At 51.8% G+C, this 23104-nt stretch overlaps 1 protein-coding gene across 3 annotated transcripts in view; it reads left to right on the top strand.

Moving 5' to 3' along the window:
* Positions 1–23096, top strand: part of CDHR2 (cadherin related family member 2) — a 34834-nt gene extending 11738 nt beyond the window's left edge. For 2 of the 3 annotated variants that reach the window (XM_045500868.1, XM_045500865.1), the window contains exons 4-32: positions 3349–3488; positions 3604–3657; positions 4922–5011; positions 6821–6910; positions 7463–7588; positions 7660–7806; positions 7895–7970; positions 8059–8174; positions 8296–8529; positions 9550–9705; positions 9787–9948; positions 10224–10285; positions 10553–10796; positions 13012–13251; positions 15611–15680; positions 15829–16434; positions 17207–17278; positions 17706–17755; positions 19131–19282; positions 19434–19542; positions 19627–19715; positions 20165–20233; positions 20336–20413; positions 20508–20568; positions 20651–20775; positions 21308–21421; positions 21503–21583; positions 21709–21766; positions 22827–23096. In XM_045500868.1, coding sequence (XP_045356824.1) covers positions 3349–3488; positions 3604–3657; positions 4922–5011; positions 6821–6910; positions 7463–7588; positions 7660–7806; positions 7895–7970; positions 8059–8174; positions 8296–8529; positions 9550–9705; positions 9787–9948; positions 10224–10285; positions 10553–10796; positions 13012–13251; positions 15611–15680; positions 15829–16434; positions 17207–17278; positions 17706–17755; positions 19131–19282; positions 19434–19542; positions 19627–19715; positions 20165–20233; positions 20336–20413; positions 20508–20568; positions 20651–20775; positions 21308–21421; positions 21503–21583; positions 21709–21766; positions 22827–22961 — 3806 coding nt within the window. In that variant the 3' untranslated portion in view covers positions 22962–23096. The remainder of the gene's footprint in view (positions 1–3348; positions 3489–3603; positions 3658–4921; positions 5012–6820; positions 6911–7462; positions 7589–7659; positions 7807–7894; positions 7971–8058; positions 8175–8295; positions 8530–9549; positions 9706–9786; positions 9949–10223; positions 10286–10552; positions 10797–13011; positions 13252–15610; positions 15681–15828; positions 16435–17206; positions 17279–17705; positions 17756–19130; positions 19283–19433; positions 19543–19626; positions 19716–20164; positions 20234–20335; positions 20414–20507; positions 20569–20650; positions 20776–21307; positions 21422–21502; positions 21584–21708; positions 21767–22826) is intronic. The other variant, XM_045500870.1, reaches the window with a different exon arrangement.
* Positions 23097–23104: the final 8 nt, after the last annotated feature.

The raw sequence follows: 23104 nt of genomic DNA, 5'->3' as shown, positions 1-23104 counted from the left end.
GTAAAAATTTAATGCCCAGGATAAGGGAGGTAATAGTCTCATTTCACTTAGAGATGACACAACGTCCCCTGGAGGGCTGGGCTGGTGTCCAACCATTTGATATTTATAAACGTTCTCTGTACAACAGAGAAGTAATGTGTAAACATGACCGACATTTACATATATTTTCATAGTTGTTTGGTCATAGATAAAACACATACATACCTTCAAACAAATGTCACAGATGTTACAACCCAAATGCCTTCAAGATCTCCATTCTCTGGGGTAAGACTTTAATGTCTAAACAAAACAGCTTTGGGGCGCCTGGGTGGCTCAGTCGGTTAAGCGTCCGACTTCGGCTCAGGTCATGATCTCACGGTCTGTGGGTTCGAGCCCCGTGTCGGGCTCTGTGCTGACAGCTCAGAGCCTGGAGCCTGTTTCAGATTCTGTGTCTCCCTCTCTCTCTGACCTTCCCCCATTCATGCTCTGTCTCTCTCTGTCTCAAAAATAAATAAACATTAAACAAAACAGCTTAAGTCCCCATGCTAGTTCCAGAGGCCCCTCCTGTGGATGTTCTTTTGGAGCTTGAGGCTCACCTCTCATTCCTTCTTCCCTCTCCGTGGCCAGTCCCTGGTCCCCTCCAGCCAGCTCCAGCCTCTACTGAAGGTTTGGGGAGAAAGCAGGAATTGCAGCATGAATCGGGAAGCCACGCTCACTGCTGTCACAAAAGTGTCCTCTCGGAGCCTGGTCAGGTCACCTGACCCCTGTCTGTCTCTCCTCACCTCCCCTGTGGCACACTCCTCCCTCTGCAACCTCCCTGGAAACAGAAAACTAATTCCTTCTTTGTTCAGAGCAGTGAGCCTCCCTCCCTGAGCCATACCAAATGAGGGTTTTTTTTTATAACCACATGGCTCTTCTCTGAACTTTTTTTTTTTTAATTTTTTGAATGTTTATTTATTTTTGAGAGAGAGACAGAGGGCAAGTGGAGGAGGGGCAGAGAGAGGGAGACACAGAATCCAAAGCAGGTTTCAGGCTCCGAGCAGTCAGCACCGAGCCCGACGCAGGGCTCGAACCCACGAACCGAGAGACCATGACCTGAGCTGAAGTTGGACGCTTAACCGACAGTCAGGAGGCCTCCTCCCTGGGCTTTTAAAGTAAAGGATGATTTCCTTCTTCCTGAGACAAATTCTACAGCTCTCTTACAATGGGAAGTATTTTCAGTCAGATTTTAAAAACTATGTCATTTAGACTTTCTATTTTTTTTTTAATTTTATTTTGAGACAGAGAGGGAGAAAGAGAGAGAGAATCCCAAGCAGGCTCCACAATGCCAGCTCAGAGCCCGACACAGGGCGCGAACTCACGAACTAGACTTTCTATTTTGAAGTATAATATATGTACAGGAAAGTGCATTGAATTCACATGTAACCTCCACTGGATCAGGAACTAGGATGTTGCCAACACTCCCAGGTCCCCTTTCTCGTCCCTTCGGTCACTCCCTGTCCTTTCTCTCTCACACAAGACCTCTTTTTCTGACACTAACGCTATACAATAGTTTAGCTTCATCAGGCAGATTTTTAAAAAGTATATAATTATGGTGTTTTAAATATCAATTTTAGGGGTGCCTGGGAGGCTCAGTCGGTTAAGTGTCCAACTCTTGATTTCGGCTCAGGTCACGATCTCACAGGTTGTGGGATCAAGTCCTGTGTCGGGCTCTGAGCTGATAGCCTGGAGCCTGCTTGGGATTCTCTTTCTCTTTCTCTCTCTCTCTGCCCCTCCCCCACTTTCTCTCTCTCTCCCCCCTCAAAATAAATAAATACACATTAAAAATTTTTAAATATATCCATTTTCGTTTAGTGACAAACTATGTAATTCCTTATACACAGAGACCTAATACATGTCTTTTATTGATTTCTTATATTTAATTTCTTTTTTCAGGTCAACCTGAAAAAAAGAGCATTTAAAGAGCATTTGTCCACTGATACATCTTTCTATGCCCATGGACAAATATAAACACATAAGGATTTACACCCACCTGCTCACCTCCCATATTTCCTTAGGCATAAGGGCCACATCCTATTGCACTGTAATTGAACCAGGATGTGTCTTACAATTGAGATAGTCATCTAACCCAGAGTGACTTTTCTCCCCCCCAAAACAGTCATTAAATTGACAGCGTGTCTCACGACCAAGGAAAAATAAAGTAGACACTAACATCTTTGTAGCAGAACAGTGGTCTGGTGGTCTTCCTGGAAGAGGGGGCTTGGGGGGAGGGACTGTAACCAAGCTGTCCAAGAAGCTGTGGGAGGAGCTGGGACTGTTTGGCTAAAGAAAGCTGACTCCGGGGCACGCTGATGAGCTTGTCTCTGAAAAGCTGTAATGGGCAAAAGGGGAGGACTGGGGCCCTGAGGCCCTCAGGCTGGGCGCTGAGCCACACGGCACTTCTGCCTTTGTGAGCCCCTTACTCTAAAATAAATATGAAAATTATATTTTATGACAGAAATGAAATATTCTTGTGGGTCCCCTACAAGTAGCAAGGGCCCAAGGGCACCCCAGCTCATGGCCTTTGGGGACCTGTGGGTGGGAGTTACAGGGAAACACTTTGGTGAGATGGAGAAAGCCCTTGCTCATGGACATTTGTCCAACAATGGGAGGGGGTGGCTGAGGAGAGAATAAGTTTTGATGCTGGAGGTGGCTGAGCGGAGGTTGGATGTGATAAAGGAGGTGAGGCCCTGGAGCAGGGTTTGATGAATCTGTAAAAAGTTTCTTTTAGACTGGAGAGTTGAAGGCCTTGGGATTTTCAAGTCCCCCGCTATCTCTGAGCCTCTGCTCTGCCCAGGGACATGCCCTCCGGAGGCTCAACGAAAGAGCCGGGGCTCCTGGGAGGCCAGCAAGTAGACGCTCATTTGCGCAGATGGTGTTTCTGGCAGGCTCTGAGGGCACAGTCTCCGGGTGAAGGAAAGGCTTAGAGGAGGCCCAGGCACCTCCAGAGGGACTCCAGCGGTCCTCGTCTAGGATGCCCCCAGCGGCTGCAGCTAGATACTTCCATTCCAGTCATCTCTGGTCTCTTCTCAACCAATTCCAGGGAGGCAATCCCAGGGCCAGGGGAAAGGGAGATGCTTGGATAACAGCCCACCCTGCCGTGTCCAGTGCAGATGGGGTCTCACCGTAGAGGAAAGCAGCATGATGTTATCAAGAGGCCACGGAGTGGGTGCTGAGGAGCAACAGCCAAACCTGACATTTATGACCACAGCGGGCAGAGCCCTGGTGGCCGGGAGGTCCCAGAGAACACAGGGCCCCTAGCCTAGCTCAGCAAGGCCAGCGCCGGAAGAGGTGACCATGGACTGTGGGCATTCTCTGTCCCACCTTCAGGTGCCGAGGCCTTCTGGTTGGTAGCTCAGGACCGTGACCAGGACCCTCTGACCTATGGGATTAGTGGCCAACTTGCCTACTTCTTCAGTGTCACCCCAGCCACTGGGGAAGTGAAGCTGGCCAGCCCTCTGGACTACGAGGTAAAGGGCAGCAGCCTGGGAGGGCCCCGTGAGGGGGGCGGGGAGGTGGGGGCCCTGTCTGTGCTCCCACCCTGAGCAGGAGTCCACCTCGGGGCCTCCTCTCTGCCCGCTGCAGACGCTCTACCTGTTCACCATCACTATCTCCGTGAGCGACGGTCACAACAACCCAGTGAGTTGGAAGGGGGGAAGGGAGGGCAGGGTGGTCCTGGGATCGGAGAGCGGAGGACCAAGGGCCACTCCTGACTGTCCCCTACCTCAAGCAAGCAGAGAGGGCCCTAGTTAACAAAAACTGAATGTGATGTTTATTTTCATCCAAATTATACTTGCCCATTTTGGGTCACACAATATTACCAAGATTTTAATATTATTGTTAATTTACTTTAATTATATAAATATGCTGTTTATAAGTATAACATGAATTCTATTAATTTATATTAATATAAATGTTAATAAAAGACAGGTGCTGAATACCTCCCTACCTTAGCTCTTTTGAGCCAATTGCTTTCAACTCCCTTGGCTGGACAAGCTGCTTTCTGTGCTCATGTTTCTAAATAACACACTTACACCACTGTGCCTTATGTCTGTGAAAGTGGAGGATTTTGTCTTCATAACATATTCCCCAAACTCTGTCCATTAAAAGAAATTCATTTTAATGACTTGGATATTCATGAACATACTCTCTTCGTAAACATCTCAAAAGTTGCAACTAAAGCTCAAGTCCCTGGGATGACACTTCCCTAGCCACCCCAGTGGAAGCGTCCACGGTCACTGCTCTTTCACACCCCTCACTATGCATTTACACGCACACACACACACACACACACACACGTATGTATGTATGTAGATATATACATACATCCACGGAAGAAAGATTGTCGTTTTTGTGCATTTTCTGAAACCCAAGTGGGATCTTACTGTATTTATTTTCTTGAACTGTGCTGTCCACTCAACAATTGGCTCTGGAGCTCTGCCCCTGTCTGCTCACGAGCTACCTGTTTCTTGTAGTATTTTCCAGCGTGGGGACGTACCATACTGTGTTAGCTGGTCTCCTCTGATAGACACCTAGGTTTGTTCACAGCTTCAAATTATGGCAAACAAGCGAAAATGACCATTCCTATAATAGGACAGGCACATTTTAGATGTTTTAGAAATGACCTAATTATGTCTGCAACTTACTCTGAAATAGTTCTGTAAACACATGGAGAGCAAGAAATCAAACAATGGGTAAATCTAGATGAAGAGTATTGGGAGTTTTCTGTACTATACTTGCAACTTTTCTGGTGTTTGAAGTTGTATCAAATACAAGATTATCCCACATATTGCCTAATTGCTTGAGAAGTGAAGTCAACTTGCACTCCCAACCCAGACATTGCTCCCTTTGTCTTCTCAAGCGCTCACATTTTCCAGGCTCACTTGGGCTTTCCTACCTGCAGGTGCAGAAGGAAATGCATGTGATCGTGGAGGACAGAAATGACAATGCTCCCGTTTTCCAGAATACTGGCTTCTCCGCCAAAATCAATGAGGTAACATCTGCCTTAATGGGTGTGTGTGTGTGTGTGTGTGTGTGTATGTGTGATGCGGGCATCCCAGAAGTTCTTAGAGTGCAAAGAACAAGAGACAGCCAGCAGGGGGTCCAGATCAGGGAAAAGCACCTCTTAGAAGGGGCAGCTGCAGGAACCAAATCCAGGAGAATGTAACCCCATGAACAATAGTTACAGCAACATGTTAATCAGTCAGACTGGATTAGAATGATTTCAGTTATGAAAGCAATTTTTTTTAAAGGAATTGGTTTTCTCATGTATCTGAAAAATTCAGAGGTACACTAACTTTAGGCATGGCTGGATTCAGGTACTCAAACCATGTGATCAAGAAGAGATTTCTTTCCATGTCTCAGCTCTGTTTCTCTTGTTGTCCCCATCTTTGGGCAAGGGGGCCATTCTCTCTTGTGGTGATAAAAGTGTTCTCTGAAACTCTAGGTTTTGCAACTTGAACATAAAGTGCCTCTTTCTCCATAGTCCTGGCCAAAACTCCAGAGCTGAATCTCATTGGCTCATTTTGGGTCATGTGCCCATGAACCTAAAGGTATGGAATGCTCTGATTGGCTAGGTTTGTACATGAGCCCTCCCTTCTAGCAAGGGAAGGCAGCCCCACTTGAACTGCCTGTGTGGGAGGAGGTTCCCCAATGGTCCCTGAGCAGCAAATACAGCATCACTCCTGGATCTTCATTACCCTGTGGCTTTGAAGATGATAAGATGTAGGACCCCATACTAGGCCAGACACAAGACCAGTGAAATCCAGGCAGCCATTTGACTGTGATGGAGCACCTACTATGTACCAGGCAGTGTCCTTGGTGCTGAGAATATTTGGTAAATAAGACAGACTTGGTCACCACCCTCAGTAGCTCACATTCTAATGAAGAGTACTGATAATAATCAATGAAACATTAAATAAGCAGGATTATTTTAGACAGTGTTAAGTTCTATGAAGAGCATGAAACAGGACAAAATGGAGGAAAGTGACCAGGAAGGGGGCTGGTTTAGGTTGAGTGGCTAGGAAACGTTTTTCTGAGTAGGTGACATCTGAGCAGAGACCTACCTGGCAAGAAGGAGCCAGCCATGGGATGCTCCAGGAAAAGGATGGTCCAGTCAGTGGGACAGCAGATTCTAAGGCTTTGAGCTGGGAATGAATTTGGGGTGTTCTAGGGATAGCCAGGAAGCAGGTGTGAGTGGAGGGTAGAAGGTGAGGAGGAGGTGAGGTCAGACAGGTGAGCAGTGGCCTGACCTCAGAGGGCCATAGAGGCAGTCTGGACCTTATTCTGGACAGAATGGGGGAAACATTGGAGAGTTTTTAACATAAGAGTGATGTGATCTGATTCATGATTTTCAAAAATCACTTTGACCACTTTGTGGAAATAGTGAAGGTGTGGACAGGTCACAGCTGGCAAAGGCCTCTCCAGAGAACCTTCCAGCTTTGCAGGGTGCTGTCTGGAATATACTGCTATAGGCTACAGAGAGCCCATGGGAAGTTTGAGCAGGGGAGTGACACATCCTGGGTTCCTGAATGATTGCTCATCCTTATCCTGAGGGGCTCTGCAAATCAGAAGCCAGCTGAGGTGTTGGGGAGAGGAAGAGGGGGTAACTTTCCCCCCTCCCTACCTCCCCCCCCCCCCCAGTTGTCTCCAGAGGCCCAGCCCAGGTGGGAGGGAAAGGGGAACACTGGGTTTCAGGCTCTGGAATACATTATCCCTGTGGTACAGCTGGGGACACTGAAGCTCAGGGAGGGGAAGTGAGTGCTCAGTTATGGAGGGGATGGATTAGAGTTCCTCATTACAGACCCTGCCAGTCGGCTCCCTGGTGTTCTCTGTGATGGCCAAGGACCCGGACACGGAGTCTGCAGGAGCCGTGGTGTACTCCATACAGGCGGTGAGCGTTGGCAAGTCCCTGGGAGTATAGGTCCCGCTGCCCCTCATAGCCACCAGGGGGCAGCATCTCCCACACAACCTGCAAGAACCTTGAGTCTCGGCGTGAGGACAGTGTCCTTGTGGTGGCCCAGCCCTAGCTCCCAAACCTTTCGCTGGCCCCTGCTGGACCTCACTTGGCCAAGCTGTGGACAGGACCCTCCTTCTCACCTCCTTGCCCAGGGCACTGTCTGGGCCCTTGCTGAGTTCATATCACACCGCCTGGTGGCCGACTGGAGATGTTCAGTGTCTTGTCCAAGGGGGTGTTCAGTTCTCCTGAAGACAAGTTTGCTCCTGTTAACTGAGTGCCCATGATGTGCCTAGCACATACTTTACTTCATTTGACCCTTCTCTCAACCCACCGATGAAATATCTGAGCTCATTTCCCAGAGGCGAAAACTGAGGCTCAGAGAGGTTATGTGACCTGGTAAGAGTGGCAGAACTGGTCAAGAGCAGAGCCAGGATTTGAACCCAGGTCTCTCAGAGGGGAGCCTGGCCTGACTGTGCTCTGCCTTAGGTCATCCCTAGCACTGGAGACAGCCAGCACCTCTTCAGGATCTTGCCCAACGGCTCCATCATCCTCAATGGCAACCTCAGCTACAACAACAAAAGTGCCTTCTATCAGCTGGAGCTGGAGGCCTGCGTGAGTGGGGGCACAGAAGGAGGGGTGCCGTGACCTGAGGCCCGGGCTCACAGGGACCTGTCTCCCCACAGGACTCAGGCGGCATATACAACAACAGCTTCATCACCCAGTGCTCCTCGCCTGTCTTCCTGTCCATCTCTGTGGTCGACCAGCCGGACCTGGACCCCCAATTTATCAGAGAGTTTTACTCAGCCTCCGTGGCTGAGGATGCACCCCAGGTGTGCTAGAGGACAAGGAGGGGGCCTGGGTGGGCCCAAGAGGCAAGGAAAGGGTCTGGGCCATTGAACCAGGTGGTTCTCTGCGCAGGGAACCTCAGTGCTGAAGGTGGAGGCTGTGGATAGTGACAGAGGCATCAATTCCCAGATGATCTACAGCATTTCCAGTGAGAATGGGGGTGTTCCCAGGCCGGGGGAGGGATGGGGGCTCTGCCAGAGCCACTGGAAGCAGCAGCTCCTACTGCCTGTCACTAGACTCCACAAGGCCCGGCTTGTTTGACATCAGGCCAGATGGGGTGATCACGGTCAGTGGTTCCCTGGACCGTGAGCAGCTGCTGGAGGAGGATGAAGAGGTGAAGGTGCAGGTCACGGTGAGTGAGGGCTCCACTGCCCCCTTTTGCACCCCAACTCTCAGCTTCTGGCCTTAAATCTCCCTTCTCTCTGAGCCTTTGTTCTCTGAGTGCTGCCCTTTGGCCTCTGCTCTGCTCTCAGGCCACCGAGACGCACCAAAACATCTACGGGCAAGATGCCAAGGTGAGCATATGGGTCACGCTGAAGGTGACAGATGTCAATGATCACAAACCCGAGTTTTACAACTGCAGCCTCCCAGCCTGCACCTTCACCCCCCAAGACACCCAAGTCAACTTCACTGGCTATGTTGATGAGCATGCCTCCACCCGCATCCCCATCGATGACCTCACCATGGTCGTGTACGACCCAGACAAGGCAGGTGCACCCAGACAAGGGGTGGTTGGGTGAGGGTGATGCTGGGAGATGACTGGGGGAGGGAGGTGGAGACTGACCCATAGAACGCGGTACTAAGATGCAAGGTGGGGAGGTGAGTGAGTGGTGAGTGTTGCTGGTGCTGATCATGAACAGCGGTAGAAAATTGGAGTTATTGGGCGATACTTGGAAATGTTGGGTTATGTTACGCTGATGGGTAGTCATGTGCTCAGGGCAATGCTAGGTGGTGGTGAAAAGAAAGGCAGTGTTGAGCGGAGGTTAGTACCGGATACTACATAATGTTGAATGGAGTATAGTTTTCAGTGGTGTTGAGGAGGGGGTGGTGATGGGTGGTTGGTGAAGTTGAGGGGTGTTGGGCAGTATTGGATATTGGGGAAATGGCAGTGCTGAGCACAGAGTGATCTGAATGAGTGCTAAGTTGGAGAGTATTCTTAAGTGGAAGTTGAGCAATGAATACCTATGGATGGTATTTGGTAGTATTGGGTGATATTGAGTTGACACAAAATGTGGAGGGGAGGATGGCACTGGGTGGTGGTGGGTGGGGAGATGTGTTGAGTTAGTGGTTGGTGTTGAGTAGAGCGGAGGGGGTGTGGGATGGAGGGTGCCATGGGTAATGGGGTGATGTTGGGCATTACTGGTATTTGGTGTTGGTATGGGTGGCGGAGCATGTTGAGTGGGAGCTCATAAGCAAGACTCAGTGACGTCTCCTGGGAGTGAGGGGAATGTGTCCAGGCTCTGTCTCTCCAGCCCAAGCCAGGAGTCCAGGCACCTAGAGATGTCTTCTTCCGATGAGCTCACATTTGCAGGGAGTGCACAGCCCAGCTTCCCCAGGGCCCTCTTGCCTCAGTGTTTTGAGAGCCCCCCACCAATGCCCCACCTATGGGACTTCAGAAGTCTGGGCTTCCTGAGGCAGGAGCCTATGGGCAGGGATTACGGGCAAGATACAGGTTGGTGCATTGTAGGAGGTGGGGGCTCTGCTCTACTATATGTCCAACTCTACAGGGCAGCAATGGCACCTTCCTGCTGTCCACGAAGGGCCCAGATGCCGAAGCCTTCAGTGTCTCCCCCGAGCGGGCGGCGGGCTCAGTGGATGTGCAGGTGCTTGTGAGAGCTCCCGCACTGGTGGACTACGAGAGGCAGACAGTGATGCTGGTGCAGGTGAGGGGTGCTCTGGGGTGCCGGGGAGTGCGGTCCACGGGTGCTCTGGTCCCAATGCTGCTGCTCTTCCCTTGTCTTCAGGTCGTGGCCACTGATTCAGTCAGTGGGAACTCCTCCGTTGCCCTGGTGACCATCTACATTAGGGATGTTAATGACCACAGACCCACATTCACCCACAGCTTGTACAACCTCAGTGTCTCGGAGAACAGTCCAGACGGCACTGTGGTCACCAACAGCATCCATGTGAGTGATGGGGACCTGAGTGGGCTGGGCCAGGAGAGACATGGAGAAGGGTCATGGGGACCGTGACCCTGCCATGTCTCTGTGTCACCTGATGTCATCACGTCCTAGCCAGTGTGTACACATATGCGTGGGGAGTCTATTTGTGAATCCCAGTGTGTTAGGGGTTCTCCCTTTGTGTCAAGAAGCAGGACAGCCCTGTCCCCATCAGTTGCATAGCTGACAGGGAGTGACATCATTTCCAAACAGTGTCCCATTGTCTAACTCTCTGCTCACAGGCCTTCGACCCTGACACAGGTGATGGGGGCCGCATCACCTACAGCCTGCTTCCGGGGAACGGGTAAGGTCTCAGCATGGGCAGGGGGCAGGTGGATGAGCGGGACCCGGGCCCGCCTCTCTGCCTCACAGTGGGGCTATTGTAGGTGGGTAACAAATAGGATACCAGGTTACATTCCAATTTCAGATTAACGACAAATAATTTGTTTAGAATAAGTGGATTGCAAATATTGCCTGGGACATACTGAAATATTTTTCATTGCTTATCTGAAATTCAAATTTAAGTGGGCATCCTATATTTTTGTTTGCTCACTCTGGCCACCCTGTGCAGGGCAGACGTCTTTGAGGTGGATCCAGACTCAGGGACAGTGACAGTGAGGAACAGCGAGCTATTGGACCGTGAGAAGCAGGCTGTGTACTACCTCACGCTGCAGGCCACAGACGGCGGGAGCCTGTCGACCTCCACCACACTGCATATCATCCTGCTGGATGTCAATGACAACCCGCCTGTGGTCACCGGCTCCTACAACATCTTTGTCCAGGAGGAGGAGGGCAATGTCTTTGTGACCATCCAGGTGCGACCCGGCCTGGACCTGGCAGGTGGAACAGGGACAAGGGACCAAGCCTGGCTCTGTAGTCATGCCAGCCCTGAGATGGAATCTGGGCTCTCCTCTGTGGTCTTGAGAAAGTTAATCTGTCTCTCCGGGCCTCCGTCTCCTCTTTGGAAAATGAGGACAATTGTGGCCACTAGAGAATAATGAGATAATGCATTCAGAGTGCTCAGTGTAAAGCCTAGCATAGAGCAAGCCCTCAAAAACATATAGTTCTTTTTAATTTCAGCCCCTGTTTCATTCCAAAAGGGACTTGAGGTGATTTTGATTAAAAGTAAGGTAAAATGGGGGAAATAAGGAAAAAGAGAAAATAAGAATGGTATTGCTAATGGGCGCAAAGGTAAAGTTAGAACCCAGAGCCACACAATTGCTAACAGTGGGCTGAAAATTCAGTTCTGAGCTCCCTGATGGCCAATGCAAAACAGGAAATATCAGTGGCTAGGTTCACAGAGTCTATGAGATAAAAACCCACTGTTGGCTCCAAAGAAACATCAGAGACAAGCATCTCCCCTGAGTCATCTGAAAGGGGGTCTTGTAAGAAGCGGGAAAGAAACCAGGTCCTCAGAATGACAATCATGTGGTCACAGAATGCTCTCGTATTTCTGGGGCTGTGTGGTTTCCAGGGCACATTCCCACCTCTGGTGTCTCGACTGACTTGTGAAGCAGATGCTGTAATGATCCCCATTTCACAGAAGGAGAAAACTGAGGCTCAGAGAAGTTCAGTGACTTTTGGGGGCTTGCACAGCGAGTAAGTGGCAGCCCTGGAGCCAGAGCTCAGACCTCTCTGCCCTGAAACCTGAGCCTTTTCTTCTTTTTCCCTGATAACTTCTCACTCTCCTCTGTGAGCTCCTTGGGGCAGGAGCATTTCAGACCCGCTGCTGTAACCACGGTGCCCATCGTTAGCCCCGAGAAGCGCTTGGTGAATTAACTGGCCCAAATTCAAAGTGCTGAGGGGTGAACAGACAGGGTCAGGCTTCTGGAGCAAACATCTCTGGCTGCCTGTACAGGAGGCATTTAATAACCAAGTCCCAGTGGAGCTGAGATGAAACAGCTGAAGGTGGGGGATGGGCAAGGAGGAAGACTTGCTTCCAAGTCAGAGTAGCCCAGCCCTGGATTCAAAGCCCCTTTGCTGGGCCCCAGGTCCTCTCAGATGAATCCACCATATTTCTGCAGGTGCCTCTCAGTTAGGGGAGGGTGCCAGAGAGTCACTCAAGGGTGTCACCCGTGCTGTGTTAAAGACAGCACAGGGGACGTAGAGGCCCCGGGCAATCACCAACCTGGCCTGGAGTCAGGCAGAGAGGCGTAGAAGGCATTGGGGTGAGGGGAAGGCATATGCAAAGGACCGAAGGAAACTGCTGCATTCTCCATGCTGGATCACCCCGAAGGCAAACCAAGCACATGTGTTCAGGACCCTGGCGGGACAGGAACACACACACACACACACGTACACACACGAATTGGGTGAAGAATCAACGGGTTAAAAAACAAAACAACAGCACTGAAGTAGTCATTGTGGGAAAATCAGAAACTGGTTGGACTTCACACTTATTTTATACTTGTTTGTTTTTGAATTTTGTTATTTTTTTCATTTTTTAATGTTTATTTTTGAAAGAGAGACAGAGACAGAGACAGAGAGCAAGTAGGGGAGGGGCAGAGAGAGAGGGAGACGCAGTATCGGAAGCAGCCCCCAGGCTCCGAGCTGGCAGCGCAGAGCCCAATGCGGGGTTTGAGCTCACCAACCGCGAGATCGTGACCTGAGCCAAAGTCGGACGCTTAACTGACTAAGCCACCCAGGCACCCCTGGTTTTGAATTTTGAATAGCTATAACATTCTCCCCCATGCCCCCTCTCCACTAGAATTTCAGCTCCATGAGGGAATTGCCTTGATCATGGCTCTGTGATTGTCCAGTGCCTAGAACAGGGCTGGGCACACGGTAGGTAGGCAGGAAATATTTGTAGGGCAAATGATTGACATCAGGAGCTTAAGACCTCAGAACTCTTGCAAGCTGTTGATCTGACCCTCTGACGGAAGACTGAGGCTGAGAGATTGGCCAGCGTCCCACTGGCTTTAGGCCTAATTATTGCCCTTGCGTGCCAGTGCTGGAGGGGGAGGCCAGGCTGCAGAAGGGGGGCTGGGGAGCATCTGGGAGCTGATGGCCCAATGCTGGTTATCCGCACAGGCTCATGACAACGACCAGCCAGACACCAACAACAGCCATCTGCATTTCAGCCTGCTGCCTGGCCCCTACAGCCACAACTTCTCAGTGGACCCTGATAAAGGGATCCTCAGAAACCTGGGGCCCCTGGACCGAGAGGCCATTGAGCCTGCCCTGGGGGGCCGAGTCGTGCTGACCGTGCTTGTGGCTGACTGTGGTGTGCCTGTCCTCAGCACTGAAGTCAATATCACCATCAACGTGGAGGTAAGGCCTGGCTCGGCCGTAGGAGGGGTGCCAGGGTGGGCCCTGTGTTGGGGAGCTCATTGCGTACGGCCAGCACCCCACCCCTCCAACTTGAGTCACATTTCTGCCCTTTGCAGTATGGTGGGCAAGAGAGGTCTGGAACCAGGCTGCCTGGGTTAGAATTCTGGCTCCGTTGTGTGCCTTAGGCAATCACTCAAACTCCCTGTGCCTTCATGTTCCTTATCTGTAAAATGGTGATAAAAACAACCTAAAGTGAGTTAGTGAATGGAAAGGGCTTTGAAGAGTGCCTGACCCAAGGAAGGTACTCCGTGAATACAGTCGGGTCCCCCTTATCCACGGTTTTGCTTTCCTCAGTTCCAGTGACCCGCAGTCAATAGTGTCCCCAAAGCAGATGATCCTTCTGACACATGATCAGGAGGTCAGTAGCTACCCACCGCTACATCACTACGCCCATGTCATCCACCTCACTTCATGTCATCACATGGGCATTTCATCATCTCACAGCCTCACAGGAAGAAGGATGAGTACAGGACAAAAGGCTATTTTGAGAGAGAGAAAGAGACCACATTCGCATTATCAGTTATCACAGTATATTGTTATAACTGTTCTATTTTATTATCAGCTATTGTTCATCTCTTTCTGTGCCTGATTTATATATTAAACCCTATCATAGGTACATACGTATAGGAAATAACACAGTACATATAGGGTTCGGTACCATCCGCCGTTTCAGGCATCCTCTGGGGCTCCTGGAACGTTTCTCCCACAGATAAGGCAGGAACTACTCACTGTATTGGCTCTAATTATCATTCACAAAGTTCTACCTGAAACTCTCCTATCTCCTCACCACCACTCTGGGGTAAACAGAAGGGATGAAAATCAGCATTTATGGGGTTTCCGTCACACCTGCCCCTGCAAGGTAGGGATGGTTATTACCATTTTATTGATCAAGAAACTGAGGCACAGAGGTGGCGTAGCTTGCCTAGGGTCGCAGAATCGGGTTTAGAACACAGTCTCTCTGGTTCTAAGGCCGCCACCAGTCCACAGGGCACCTTCCTTCAGAAAAGTGTTGCAACAAATGTGCACCTCTACGATGTCCGTGATGTGTTTGGCGCCCCCTAGGGCTGAGCGATGCACAGTCCGCAACATCCCACAGAGCAGCCCTGTGTCCCACTGGGTAGGGATGCACTGCTTTCCTACAAGGATCAGAGTGAGACCTCAGGGAACATGGAGGAACAGAAGCCAAATTAGGACTTGCCAGCTTGTTCAGCTGTCCTTAGGGTGAAGTAGGTCACGAAGAAGGAAGCAAGCAGAATTGCATTAGCTGAGCAAGTAGGTCCCTTCACACCCATGAACTAGTCCTCATAACAGCCCCTAGACTGGGCACTACGACCCATCTTGCAGAATGAAAACACTGAGGCCCAGAGAAGTCAAAGTCATGCGTGAAGCCGAGGGGGAGCTGGATTTGACTCAGAGCTGTGCTCTTAGCGACCCCTGCGACTTCGGAGGCAGCTGGCCGTGTGCATTGAGCCAGCAATGCCATTCTGAGAAATCACCCCCAGAAAATACATCTAGTTAAGGGGCACATGGCTTTGTTTTCAACGATGTCTGTTGAACCGTTATTTAAAAAAAACTGAAAGCAAAAGCAGACACTTGTGGGCCACCCCGGGGAAGGGCTGGAAAAGCCAAGGGCACCCCGCCCCCCCCCAACACACGCCAGTGTTTGGGAAGGAAGCTCTGTGCTGTAACAACAGTGGCAGCATTTGTAGGTGTGAGTGGCCAGGGCCAGAGAAGGAAGGTGAGAACAGAAAACAGTGGGCATCTGGGGGCAGGACCAGGTCTAAGCCCTGGCAGGTACCCTGAACTCAGCTCTGCCTGAGCACAGGAGCGAGTGTCCTGGGGTCGGCTGAGGGCAGGAGGGACGGGAGAAAAGACGTGACAAGGGAAAGCTTGGGCTGCAGGACCTTTGTGGAAACAGTGGCATTGGTGCCAACACAATAAATCCAAGAGATGGGGAGTCGAGCTGGGCCAGCAGGGACACTGATGGGGGTACTCAACCACCCTTCTGGAAGGCAGGGTCTACGGTGGCTCTGAGAAGGAGGTGGGGCTCCCTGAAATCGTAGAACTAACTTCAGAGGTCCTGCGACCAGTCTGTGAGCCCCAGGTGTGCGCTCTGGGCTAGTTCCGTCTTCTCAAAGGCCCTTTTCTCATCTGCAAAGCGGACGGTGATCTCTGAGGAGACGCTGACGGCGTCTGTGCCTTGGGTCAGAGGAAGCACTGATTTCTCAGATGGGCTCGGGGGAGGCCGAACTGTGGGTGCTCCTGAGGTCCCTGGACTCAGAACTACCTCTGCCCACAGGACATCAATGACAATCTGCCCGTCTTCAACCAGTCCATCTATTCCTTCTCGGTGAAGGAGAGGGACCCAGGTAAGTCCTTCCTGGGTCAGGCCAGGCACTGGGGCTGGGGCCCAGTGAGGCCTCTGGTCCCCCCAGGGTGCAGTTGAGGGAGGTGAGAGCAGACGAAGCCGCCGATGCCTGGGCCAGGGGTCCCTGTGAACTCTGCCCTCACCCACAGGAGAGCTGGTGGGCGTGCTGAAGGCCTGGGATGTGGATCAGACGGAAGCCAACAACCGCATCAGCTTCAGTCTTTCAGGGAGTGGTGCCAACAACTTCGTGCTCCGAGGCTCAGTGCTGGAGGCTGGGTGGGCTGAGGGCCGTCTCTGGCTGCCCTCAGATGTGAGTCTGGACTACGAGACACAGCCCTTCTTCAATCTGACAGTGAGTGCTGAGAACCCAGACCCCCACGGGAGAGAGGCCACAGCAGAAATCCTTGTGGCTGTGGAGGATGTGAATGATGAACCGCCCACTCTGGACTCAGCCTCACTCCGGGGCGTCCGTGTGGCTGAGAATGGCTCGCAGCGTGGCCTGGTGGCTAAGGTGGTTGCTCGCGATGTGGATACCATGGCCCAGCTGGAGATACAGCTTGTGAACGTCATCTGCACCAAGGCCGGGGTCAACGTGGGCAGCCTGTGCCGTGGCTGGTTCTCTGTGTCGGCCAATGGCTCTGTGTTCATCAATCAGAGTGAGGCCATTGACTATGAGACCTGTGACCTGGTCACGCTAGTCGTGCGGGCCTGTGACCTCACAACGGACCTCCGCTTCCAGGCCTACAGTGACAATGGTGAGGTGGCCTGGCAGGCTGCGGCATAGCAGCCATGGGCTGGGACCTACAAGGTCAGGGTTCGAATTCTGGCTCCAGCCCTTATCAGCTGTGTCACTGGGAAAGTTGTGACACCTCCTTAAGCCTCAGTTTACCCATCTGTCAAGTGGACTTGGGTAGTAGGTTGGCTGTACAGATTAAAAGAAAACACGCGTGTAAAATAATAATGCTATTATTCTGTGAGGCAGTGTAAAGGAAAGGAACACGCTTCAGAGTGCTCGTATCCTGCCTTTGATTATGATAGCAATAATAACCACATTAAGAGCTAGCATATTTTGAGAACTTGCTATAGCCAAGAGCTATGCCAAGCACCTTATAACCATTTCCTTATGTTATTCCCACACAACCCGTGGGGTAGGGGATCCCTATCTAATTTTATAGATGAGGAAACTGAGGCACACAGCGGCCAGTTCAATAACCTAGCTTACACAGCTAGCAAGTGTCAGGACAATGTTGGGGTCAGGTGGGACATATCTAGGCTGGGCTCAATCCTGGCCTGATGCTCTTGCTGGATGACCTTGGACAACTTGCTTACCTTCTCTGAAGTATGGGGAGGATACACCCTGCCACAAAGGCCAGAGGAGACTGAGTGGACACCTCAGGTCAAAAGCAGGGGAGGGGGCTGAGAATGGGAGATGCATGGAGGGAGGCAGCTGGGAGCATGCCTGAGGCCCAGGCTTTCTGGGTCAGGCCTTTGCCTAGAGACCAGAACGAGCCAACCTTGTTCCTCTAGGAAGCCTCGCCATCACCATCGAGGACACGAATGATAACAAACCCTATTTTCTGCCTGACAATAAGACTTTTGGTAAGCAGTCAGCCTTTCCCTCCATACTCTGCTAGAATTACCTTTAGGTAGCTCCCATAGACCCTCCTCAGGCCCCAAGTAGACCCTTAGAAAGAAAGAAAGAAAGATCCCCAATCCTGCCTCTTTCCCAGGATTTCAAAAGGAGGGGGGATCTGAGTTTTTATCCCAGGTCTGCCCCAACTCATATCTGACCCTGGGCCTGTCCCTCCCTCCCTCTCTGGGCCTCAGTTTCCTCATTATCTGCACACTGGGAGGTGGATGAGCTGCTAACTAACGGCTCAGAAGCCATCGTAATGGGGGTTTCTGGTGACAAAGAGGTCGAGGGAAAGTTTGGGGGAATGAGTTCTGAGCTGGGCTTGTGGTCAGCACCTCAGACAAGTGGGCACGGGCCCCGACTCCACTGACCCTTTCTTGTCCACATTTGTAGTTATCATCCCAGAACTTGTGGTGCCCAACCAGCAGGTGGCTTCTGTCCAGGTAAGTCCTTGGCTCCCTCCCGCCTTTGTCCATCACGTCAGCCCCAGGAGACACAGGACCAAGGCTTTCAGGCCTTTCAGCTGCCCCTAAAATGTTTTAACGCTAGAGAGGAAATTTGTTGGCTCCAACACATGAAGAGAAAATCCCAGGATGGAAACAAACACATGCCTGATTGATATGATTCAACTCCATTAATTGTTATTTAGTTTTTATAAAAATTTTCATGACCATAAAAACCATTTGCAGGCCAGATTTTTTTCACTACACCAGAATTCTTGAGCAATACGGAGAAATCATAGCAACTGTAAATTAAATGAGCTCCTTGGAGATAAGTAATTTTCAGAGTAAAATTATAAACATACTTTCAGCGTTTTTGTGGTGTTGGATGTGGGTGTGTTTGTTAGAGGGTGCCGGCCACGCCTCACAGAAGGCTGAGACCTCCCACACAGCCCTGGGGACCAGGCCTGCTCGGGCCTCTTACCGACCCGGGGAGCTGCTTGCCTTTCTGGAGCTCAGTTTCCTTCCTGGGCAAGAAGCTGGCATTTCCCGGCAGTAGTCTTGGGGTTAACAGATGAGTGGTATGCCTGTGCCAGTCCCTGGGCTGTGGAAAGCGCACGGGTGTTGGAGATGGCTGGGCCTGACCTTCCCTACTTCGAGCTGGGCCTTCAGCAGCACAGCGTCTCTCTCAGAGCTCTGGTTTCTTCTCACAAAATGGGGATAGTAATTCTCCCTCTCCAGGTTCTTTCAAGCCTTAAAGAGTCTTCAAATCTTCAGCCGGTTGCAGTCCAATGTCATGAGTCTGGCCATAACTTTGACCCATTTTCTTTAAATTGGCTCTTTTTTGAAACATAAACACCAGTTTTGGCTTCGTTCTGAACAGTAGGCTCATGGTCTGTATGTTGGTATATTTTTCTCTAAAGGCGGTAGAATGAATAAAAATGTTTGTGCACTCACCTCCGCTTTCACGGCCTACTAGGGGAATTTGTACCAATGTCGGTGAATACTGAAATGAGGGATCTAAGGGAAGGTGCCTGGCACACAGTAGCTACTCAGGAAATTTGAGTGTCCTTGTGCTTGTGTGTGTGTGTGTGTGTGTGTGTGTGGCAGTGGGTGAGGGGAAGCAAGGCAGGATTTCCACATGGGAAGGGCTTTGGGCAGTGACTTGATGAGTTAGGGGGCCAGAAGCAGGGACTTGTCCAAACCTGGATTTGCAGAGCAAGAACATTGCCTATAATGTTTGCTTAGTTGAGGTGGCCTGGAGAAGGCTGATGGAGATAATGGGACCAGTCTCCCAGGCCATCTTAGCTGCTGAGTCCTGCTGGGGGTGGAGGGGTGCCTAGCCTGGCTCCCAGGTGCCATCCACTCTTTCTCCCAGGCCAAAGACGATGACTCAGGGAACAATGGGGCCATCCTGTTCTCCATCTTCCAAGTGGATTTCATCGCCAAGGATGGGACCACGACCCCTTTCCAGGGCTTCTTCCGGGTCTCCACCTCATTGGAGGACAATGTGTTCATTGGCAACATTGAGTAACTGTGGGCAGCCCCTGGATGGGGGAGGGGGGAGACCCAAGGGAGGGCCTCAAGACAGTGAGTTCCTCATCCTAGCAGATCCATAAGTAGGTTCCAGAGGACTTCAGTTGGGTCCCAAGACCAAGCTGTGCTCTTCCATCTCCAATAGGCTGGTGACCAACCTCGATTCCACCCTCCAAGGCACCTACCAAGTGACAGTCCAGGCCCGGGACAGACCTTCTGTGGGTCCTGCTCAGGAAGCCATTATCACCCTGAATGTGAGTGTTTGGCCCTGCCTCTAGTACCCTCTGCCTGCTCCCAGGTCCCTCGTGCCTCATCTTCACCATGCCTTCCTCCTGTAGCTCTTCACTGTGGACCAAAGTTACCGTGTAAGGTTGCAGTTCTCCATGAACAAGGAGGAGGTGGGCGCCAACATGGAAGAGATTACAGCGTAGGTCTGGGGCATCCAGAGGGGCCTGTGGGGAAGAACAGGGCCTGGGAGTCTGATCCCTGACAGGACCTGGATGGAATGTATGTCGATTCTGTCCCTGACCTACCCCTGATTTTGTCTCTGTCTTTGATCCAGTACTTGTACCTGCAGTTCCTTTCTCAATGCTCCTAGAAGCCTAGGGTTGGCTGGGTAGAGAGAGGCCTAAATAGGGCCGCCATGTACAGTTGTGAAGGCTGTGCACTGCACAAGGGCATTCTGCTTGCTAAGTCATAAACCCAGCCCCAAAGAAGGGGCTGCCTTGCCTGATTTGCAGAGGTGTTACCTGCTTAGCCAATGAAGCTGTCCAGAGAGGGTGCCCCTTTCTAATTAACACAATTCCTAATTCCACTGGCCACAGGCTGTACTAGGGCCCCTACCCCATGCCTCTGCGACATCTTCCCCCTTTGCAGGGCCCTCATTCAGGCCACCAGGACTACTGTCTACGTTGTGAGCATTCAGGACATAGAATCCATGACTCGGTGAGTGCCCACAGTCCCAGTGGTTGGAAGACAAGAAGCAGCAGTATGAGGGACCTGCTGGGTGGTTCTGGGTTGTTTACTTTTCATCCCTGCCCATTCCAGGGCCCGGGGCCGTTCCTACCTCGATGCCTATTTTGTCTTCTCGAATGGGTCTGCCCTGACACTTGATGAACTGAGTGTGTGAGTGGGGCTGCCCTTGGGGTGGGCAGGAGGGTGAGCAGGAAGCCTGGGGGATGCCAATGTCCCTCGGTCCTGAGTGGGGCTCTGTGGCCAGGATGATCCGGAATGACCAGGATTCACTGACGTGGCTGCTGCAGCTGGGGCTGGTGGTGCTGGTGAGTGTCAGCATGGTGGAGGTAATGGGGGCATTGGGAGGGAGAATGTCAACCCACAACCTCCCTCATGCTTCTTCTCCAGGGCTCCCAGGAGAGCCAGGAGTCAGACCTGCCAAAGCTGCTCAGCAGTGTCATCATAGGATTGGGAGTGGCTTTGCTGCTGGTCATCGTGATCATGACTGTGGCCCTTGTGTGCACCCGGAAGAGGTATTGCTCCCATCACCCCTTCTGTCTTCAACCCCACCTTTCCCACCATCTAAGACATATGGTGGGTAGAAAGAGCTTGGGTGTAGGCATCTGGTATACCTGTATTTAATCCCCAGAGACCTGTCGTGACAACTTGGACAGCTCATCTCTCCCTCCCTAAGCCTCAGTTTCCGCATCTGCAGAATGAGCACAACACTAGATTCCTCAAAGCACACAAGGAAGCAGTGTGCATCTTGCAACCAGCAGGATGTCTGGCACATACTATCCATTTATAAATACTGCTTCTTTTTCCCTTTCCAATATATTTGGAGGCAGCAGCCACCTCTGGATTTGACTCCAGGTCTTGTCGCTGGCCAGCTGTGGCCTTTGGCAAATCATATCCTATCTCTGGCCCCTACTTGTACCCTCCGTACATAGAGCTAACACTCTCACCTGCCAGGGTTGTTGTGAAGTCACATTCGCAGGGCCTGCACTAGGCACACAGTGGGTGTGCAGGGAGAGTAGCGCCCCACCTCCTCCTGGTTCTCCACAGCTACCACCGAAAGCTTCGGGCTATGAAGGCTGCCAAAGAGGCCCGGAGGACAGCAGCAGGGGTGATGCCCTCAGCTTCTGCCATCCCTGGGACTAACATGTATACCACTGAGCGGTGAGCGGGGGTCAAAGGGTGGGTAAGAGGCCCCGTGCGGTGTCTGAGGCTCCCAACTGCTTAAACAGGCCTTCTCTCCAGGGCCAACCCTATGCTGAACCTCCCCACAAAGGATCTGAACTTCGAGTCCCTATCCTCCTCCAGTGACCTAGACCACATGAGGTGAGCAGTGGCCCGCACAGCCAGGCTGGTCGGTGGTGGTGGTGATGGAGGCAATGGTGGTTCTTGGCCACAGACAGGGAGGACTGGGGCTGCTAACTATGTGAGCCCCACCATCTCCCCCACAGCCTCAATTCCCTGGATGACAACTCTGTGGACCTGGAAAAGGACAAGCAGAAAACCAAGGCAAGATGGGGGATGAGTGGGTGCCTGGGGCTTCTGACTTGGGGTCCTTCTCTGAAGGGGCGGGGTTCAGGACAGAGCTGAAGGACCTGCTGATGACATGGGCATGTCCCTGCGCCAGGCCCCGGGAAGCCCCATGGCTTCGGAATGGGGTCCAATCCTTGCTCCTCTACTCATTTGCCGTGACTCAGGGTGGGCGGCTTCCTTCTAGCTCTCAGTTTTCTCATCTGTAAATGGGGATGAGAACACTAACCATGCAGGACTTTGTGAGGATGAAGTTTGAGTGGGTATAAAAAACCACCTGGCATGACACAAGTGCTAAAAAACCTGGTTCCCTCTGTTCATACCCTTTATATGAAAGCTGGCAGGGTGTAGGCTCGAATAATCAGCAGTGCCATCATTTGTTCAATAGACGAGTTGGTTCAATTAGAACCAATTAGGGAGTGCGTGCCATAATGAACTGCAGGTGGGACCCCGGGTGGGATGTGTCCCTCTGACTGTGGCAGAAGGAGATGCCAAATTCAACCAGAGGCAGCGATGGACAGGTTTTAGAGTCAAAACAACCAGTGATCCAAACCCTGCTCTGCCTCTTCCTGGCCATGCGATCCCTCTGAGCCTAAGCCATCTGTAAAGCGGGGTACGTGATCCCTCCCCCAGGGGGCTCCTGTGGGGACTTTAGGTCACAGAAGGACTGTGCCCAGCACGGTGGCCTGCCTTGGGATGCAGGTGGCAGGTAGTGGACAGGACTGGCTCCTCGGCCCAGGACACAGGGCCTGGTGTTATTCAGGACTGGGAAGAACACCAAAGTGCTCCTCTGTCCGTGGATTGGGGCAAAGGCCAGAACAGACCCCCTTCAGGCCCACCCCTTCACCTGAGTGTGTCTGCACCACTAGGGGCTGTCGCCACCTCTGGGACACAGCCAGGAAACTGAGGCCCTAGGAGGAACAGGCGGGACCCCTGTAAAGGAGCCATCTGTCGTGGGCTTGAAGGCCCACTCCGCTAAGGACTGAGGAAATCACCCATCTTGTCTCTGCCTTCACACCTTCCCTCCTTCTCCCCACAGAAGGAGCCCCTACACAGTCCAGTGGAGCTAGATACGGAACCCCTGGGTGCAGTGCTGTCAGGAAGGAAGGTGGACACAGATGGACAGCAGGAACTCTCCTTCACCAATGCTGGCCTGGACACCACAGACCTGTGATGTCGCTGCCACAGGACCCAGGCTGCAGAACCCCACATGGCCCCCGCTCTTCCGTTGCACCTTGGAAGAGGTCTTGTCACCCCCAAATGACACCTACCCCTCCCTGAACACAACAATATATCTTGCTGCTCTGCCCCCCTTCG

This window comes from Leopardus geoffroyi, chromosome A1 (assembly GCF_018350155.1).
Source record: "Leopardus geoffroyi isolate Oge1 chromosome A1, O.geoffroyi_Oge1_pat1.0, whole genome shotgun sequence".
NCBI classification, from domain to species: domain Eukaryota; kingdom Metazoa; phylum Chordata; class Mammalia; order Carnivora; family Felidae; genus Leopardus; species Leopardus geoffroyi.
Note: the sequence above shows the minus strand (reverse complement) of the source record. Positions and strands in the feature narration are given on the sequence as shown.